At 37.7% G+C, this 6058-nt stretch overlaps 1 protein-coding gene across 1 annotated transcript; it reads left to right on the top strand.

The window, feature by feature from the left end:
- Positions 1–1650: 1650 nt before the first annotated feature.
- NPS (neuropeptide S) lies at positions 1651–5405 on the top strand. The gene is made up of 3 exons (XM_065638973.1): positions 1651–1655; positions 2729–2810; positions 5107–5405. Exons 1-3 carry the CDS (start codon positions 1651–1653, stop codon positions 5314–5316), a joined length of 297 nt encoding a protein of 98 aa, XP_065495045.1. The 3' UTR covers positions 5317–5405.
- The last annotated feature ends 653 nt before the right edge of the window (positions 5406–6058 follow it).

The raw sequence follows: 6058 nt of genomic DNA, 5'->3' as shown, positions 1-6058 counted from the left end.
GATGTCTCAATAACTCATATTCAGCTGACCACAATCTGCTTGTGCCTCCTGTGAAAGCAGTTTGAGGTTGCTCAGCTGGTCAAAGCCTCTTAAAAGGTGGAATCTACTCTTGGATTTTGTGGGGAAAAAACCCACTTATTGCCTGTCTCCTCTTGGAGTCAGGACCGCAGTCTGCCAGAGGTGGCTTTTAGGCAGAACTAGAAACAGAAAGCAGGCTAAAGAATTTTGCTAAGATCTTAGTCTGAGCAATTATAGTACGAGCACGAATGAAATACATGCAAACCCTCAGGTTAGCCATTGTTTTCTTCCTAGTGTTCAGACCGGACACGGTTGGTTTTGCAAAGTAGGAGATTTGCTGCCAGATGAGCCTCTTTCCCTTTCCCACCTGCTGGGTGAAACAACCTTAATGAGCATATTTGATCATCTTTTTGTCCTTCCTTAGAAAGTCACGCAAGAGCTGTCGTCAGATGGTGTTTGAAGTTTCTGTGATCTGCTGCTTTGCTCCAGGCTCCACAAAGCTCCCTCTTGGCCACCTCCTTGGTGTCCGCTGGGACCTGCTGGGTGGCCTCTCTTGGTTGTCCTCTCACCACCTGCTGATGCCGAAGGTGCCAACAGAGAAAGGCTCTGGGCACCTCTCATGTCCAAAGCTTATGAGCTAGAAATGTGGCCAAATCCGCTGTTTTAAAGGGTTGTGGTAATGGTAAGTGTAGGAGGTACTGACCAGGCACAACGGGAGGTCACCAGCCTCAAACAGCTCATAATTTAGAAAACTAAGTCAATAATGCACCAGAGGTTACCCGGAGAATCTAAGGTACAAGCTCCACTTTGAACCTAGAAATCCTGAAGTTAATCACAAGGCTTTTCTTGTCCTTCGTCTTCCACAAATAGTGTTGTGTGAAGGTTAATTTTGTATTAAAATGGAGTTAAACTAAATGCAGATACAATGAAAGCTGACACTAAACTGTGCTCAAGCAGAATCCAACCCGACGTGCTTTTCGCTGCGGCAGAAACACAGGCTAATCCGCTTATCGGTTGGAGTTGGAAGTCCTGGACGAGTCGGAACGGGATGTTCAATGCAAACGAAAGGATTTTCTCTCTGAATAAGAGGAGACATACTGAATATGCAAATAGTCAAATGTTCTCCTGATGGTTTTTATAAATGGATTGCTTACTGTGGTGTTTAAATGAGCTGCTTTCATCTTGTATTTCTATAGCCCTGTTGGTCCTGAAGAATCCCGAAGTACTTAACCAGCAACTACAAACATGTACTTCTAAAAAGTAATTTAAGAGTCATTGGATTATATCAACCAATGGCATGATCAGCACTGGCACATACGGTGATAATGAAAAAGTATTCAACAACAATCGTCGACCAAATTATGAATTCTTCTATAAAAAGTGTTAAAGGCTTTTACATGCCATTGTATTTCTTCTCGCTTTATCTGAAGGCTTCACTGCTTTCTACCTTCTGGAATTAACTGTATCTACATCAGGAGACTGAATGTTCCAGGTAAAGTTGCCATTAATTTATAACAGCTCAGGTCTTGCCGAAGACTCACACAGGGTTCCCTTCTGCAGCCCTTGTATGTTGATTTTTCAGTGTAAACACTGAAGGAAATGCAATGTTTGGGGCTGACATGCACGTCTAACATGGCGTAACTGTCAAAAAAAAGATACTTAGCATTTTCACTATGAGAAAAAAAATATTTTAATGTTTTTCAGCATTCCCTTGCCTGTGCAGTCTAATATTCAGAGACTTTGCAGGACTCTTCTTGCTTCTGTGGTACTCTGTATAAATAAACCACAGGATCCCCTAAAATATTGTGCCATTAAATTAAATGTTGTGCAATTAAATTTGTTGCAGTAACAAATTATGCTCTTAGACATTAAACGTTTGTTACATTGATGGAGATTAACAGAATTTATTAAGCTTACAGATGTTTTGATTGACTAAACTTAAAATAGGCTAAGATACCTCTGCATGCAAGAGAAGAAATTAATGTCCAAAGAACGTAAGTTCTAAGAAAAAACACTTAAAAATTGTGTGCATTGAAAACTAAGCATGTAAAAAAAAAAAAAAAGCAGGGGGGTAGAAAAAGAAAAAGCTATATATATTGTTATCTGCTGTTCTACATATTGTAGCTGCTCGGAGTATAGTAAGATTATTTGAGGAACTTTCTACTTAAAGTGCACTTTTACTGTTTTTCCCTTGCAGCCAGACTTTACAAGGTCTTAACATGATATATTGGAAGTAGTAAAAAATTCTGGATTTTGAAATCTGTAGACCTTTGACCTGATTTGCCATGATGGTCCAGACTTAACCGTAAACCCACTTGAGAGACATTTTAACGGAACATTTTAAATGAAATTAGTTAGTAGTTTCATAATGGCAGCTGAATGTGTCTTCTTGCCATTTTCCCATTTAACAAGAATAAAAGGCCAAACGAGGACCAATTAGTCATAATAAAATCAGCTTTGATGACATTTTCACTCCTGAACTCTGGTATAAAATGGTTGTCTAAGAAAGAACTGAAAGGATATGTGAGGAATTTGGTAGTATAGCTACATGTACGTACATATACGCTCCTGAGTAAAAAAATGAGCAGGTAAAGACACCGCAGATGACTTTGTAGATGGAGACAATGCACTAGTTGTGTCTTCCAGTGCATGCATGTAGTTTTGCTGGATTTAGTTTTAAATTTTAACTGATCTCAGTTTTTCTTTGAAGTCCATGCAGGTTAAACTTTGTTTTCATTCTTTGGATCTCAATGACATTTGTGTGCTCGGGTTACCCCGTTGTCTCTTCCATGGTAAGTCATGCTCCTTATTTACTTGAAGATCCGACGCTTCATTTCTTTTAAATAGCTGTTTTATTTAAATTATTTTTGTTTGCTTGTTTCTTTGTTGTTGTTTTTTTATAAAATGAAAGAAGTTTCTTCTGTTAAAGTTATTGGTTAAATGTTATTACCTAATTTTCCTGGAGTATAGCTCAATTTTTGCTTTAGTTACTAATAAAATATGCAAGCCTCTAAAATAATCATGTGAGAAATCTATTGCATATTTAATGTAGAGTGTAGGGAGCATTTGCTGAACTTGAAAATTGTATGGAAAAGAGAAAAACATCCATCTCCGCTACATTTCTTCTAAATTCCTTGTGTAAATCAAATAGGTTCAATAAGATATATGTATTAATTTCACTTATTGCTATCTAGTCCAAAAATCAGTAAGTTTATTTGTCACTGTTAGCATGTAGGTAAAGGTGGAATTCTTGTATAAAGTTATGGAAAATTATTGCGTAAAATCAGTAATGCAGATTTGATTGGACTATGAAAGAAAGTGGAACAGCCTATAAAACCGAAGTGAAGAGGTCACTTAAAGAACGCTAAAATCCTTTCAGTTTCTGATCTCGACCAGGTTACCATGGCAGATATCAGGTCGTATTATGCATACTCCATTTAAGACCTTGCCCATGTGGCATGAGATATTTTCTTTCTGATGATGTTCAATTCTCCTGCTTTGGACAAAGTCTTCTTTAGACTTTCTTTATTGCTGTGAAATGAGCTCTTGGAGCCGCAGTTCTGATTCCTTTGTTTCCTCGGATGTGTTTTGCATCATTCTCTTTTCATTAAGGCGATCTGTCACTAGCAGACATGGTGGCCACTCCTGCAGCCGTTTATTTCATGGATGTGAAGTTCCCATTAGCCTTAATCTCTCCGTCGCCCGGTTCTTCTGTTTCTTTTACTTCTGTCAGTGCTGAATCATCTTTCATTTCCGATCACGGATAGTTTAGACACATCTCGATCTCACTAACCACATTGCTTAATGAATCTCTTTCTGGCACTGGTATAATAGGTAAAATGATTTCGATTATTTCATATAAATGAATATCCTGCATGTCAAAATAACCGTCACTTATTCCATACTATAAATGCCTGTATAGGTTGTTAGACAGCAGCTAAAAATTCAAAGGGAATTTTTTCTGTGCCTGTGTTTCTTGCAGGAAGAATTTCTTCTTGTTAGGGACAAATTTCAGTCTGAGGAGAAAATCCCGGTGTCAGTGGCCAAAGAATTCTGTGGGCTTCATGAGCTGCCTCAGGAAAAATCATTAATCTACCTTTTATATGCACAGAACAGAAAAAAAAATAAAGTACTAAACAGTATTAATAAAAGTAATAGCATACTGAGTTAAAACTAATCTTAGTGGAGCTAATGGCCATTTTAGCATTACTTCCAGCGAAGGCAGGTGTTAACCCCGTGGCTTTGCATGAGACCATTTCCCAAGCGAGAATGCGGTAGCGACAGCTTTAGAAATAATGCCAGAGTATTTCTTTTAGATAGGTAGTCAGCAAGTTGGAAAATCACGATATGAAGAAAGATGCACGGAGCAACTACAGACATGCCAGGAGATGATTCCTTTTAAATTCAATGTTAATTTAAGTGCAATTTAAATTTGTAAAAATGTATAAAACCTTTTTTATGTAGTTTACATTTTTATACTGTAAAGTGCAGGTAAAAGGAATGTGTACATAAACCTGGAGTGATTTTAATCCAGACTTTTTAAAATTAACATTGCTATTTTGTCCTTAGCCAATTTATTCAGAACTACTACCATAACTAGTCATAATTACTAGAAAGCTTCCTCCCCCAAATTTCTGCTTTACAGATATTTTCATTTTCTCTTATCTGTCTTTTAAAGTACATGACCTCATACAAGTGAAAACAAGATGATGTTTCATTGTTAACTGAAAAAATCACATTTTACAGCAATAAACATGCATGCTACTCTAGGGAAGCTGTGTTACATGTCACAACTGGTCAACATCGTGGAAAACAATTCATTTCGTACCATAAAAATAATTGTAACAGTATCAGTATTTCATACCAGAAATACCACAGTTGAGTTTTCCAGAAAGCTACGAAAAAATCTGGGTTTTAATATGACAAATCCTTAGCAAATAACAGTTTGTCCTTGTCATTCTAAGCATAAATTGGTTTTGTGTTTCTGTTTTGCTTTTCATACCGAACCAGTCCTGGCAAATACATAGACCCGTAATTTTACCTTTTCTTATCTGTCTCTCTCTTTTTTTTTTTTTTTTTTCTCTTCAGAGCAGCAATCCTTTTTATTTGAATTGCCAGCTATATGGAAAATCTGATTACTGCCTCGTCCTGCTGAATAACTGCTTAGCCAAGGTGGGCAGGAATGAAGAACTGGCTTTTTTAAAGCCTTACCTGGAGATGCCTTTCAATAAAAGGTCCTTTCGCAACGGTGTTGGATCAGGAATTAAAAAAACTTCCTTTCGAAGAGCAAAGTCATAAGCAAATGTTCAAAACTGCACTCTCGATTTTAGCATCTGATGTTTAACTTTGCGCTTAAAATCATTTTAATGCTTTTCTATGACAAAACCAACAGAGACAAATGTAACCCGTGTAAACAGATGTTTCTTTGAAAGAGCACAAGCCAAGGGAAACAGATGGGATTGCTCGGCAAGGGCTTTGTTCCCCAAGTTACAGTATCATAAAGTTTTGTATTGAAATGAATGTTTTCATTTGGTTAATTCCCCTTCTTTGTAAAGCTACAGATTTAATCAGCTTACTCTTGATTAATACAAAAATAGGCCCGTGCTCTGAATAGATGTGTGTATCATTCCCGACATCCCTCCTCTCCGCCACCGTGGCAAAGCCACCGGCAAGGCAAGGCTTGTACTTTCCTGTCCCAAATCACATTTACTTGAAGACAACCGCTCTGGCAGTGTTAATACAGATCTAAAGTACATTTCATTTCAAATTTTCAAAGATATGAAGGGCCACTGGTGAGAGACAGAATCAGGCCCTGCTTGTAACATCTAGTTTCTTTTTAATATAGTTATTTAAAATGACTTTAGCAGGAAATAATCTCCTGAGATGTGTCATCTCATTTCCAGAAGAGTCCTGGGAAATCACTCTAAGGCAGGGTATCAGTGCAGCTCCTGTTGCCTCAATTAATTGACTTACTTAGGCAACACACCTCTGATGAAATGTGCCAAATGCGGTTTCTGCTCGTCTGCTACAGTTGTGGCGC

Source organism: Caloenas nicobarica, chromosome 7 (genome assembly GCF_036013445.1).
Source record: "Caloenas nicobarica isolate bCalNic1 chromosome 7, bCalNic1.hap1, whole genome shotgun sequence".
NCBI lineage: Eukaryota > Metazoa > Chordata > Aves > Columbiformes > Columbidae > Caloenas > Caloenas nicobarica.
This window is presented reverse-complemented; position numbering and strand designations above follow the sequence as displayed.

What these genes read in the sequence shown, in the direction of transcription:
- NPS (XM_065638973.1), top strand. An exon ending in ACCCCGTTGTCTCTTCCATG is followed by an intron (nt 2,811 to 5,106) that starts GTAAGTCATGCT and finishes TTTTCTCTTCAG; the next exon opens with AGCAGCAATCCTTTTTATTT.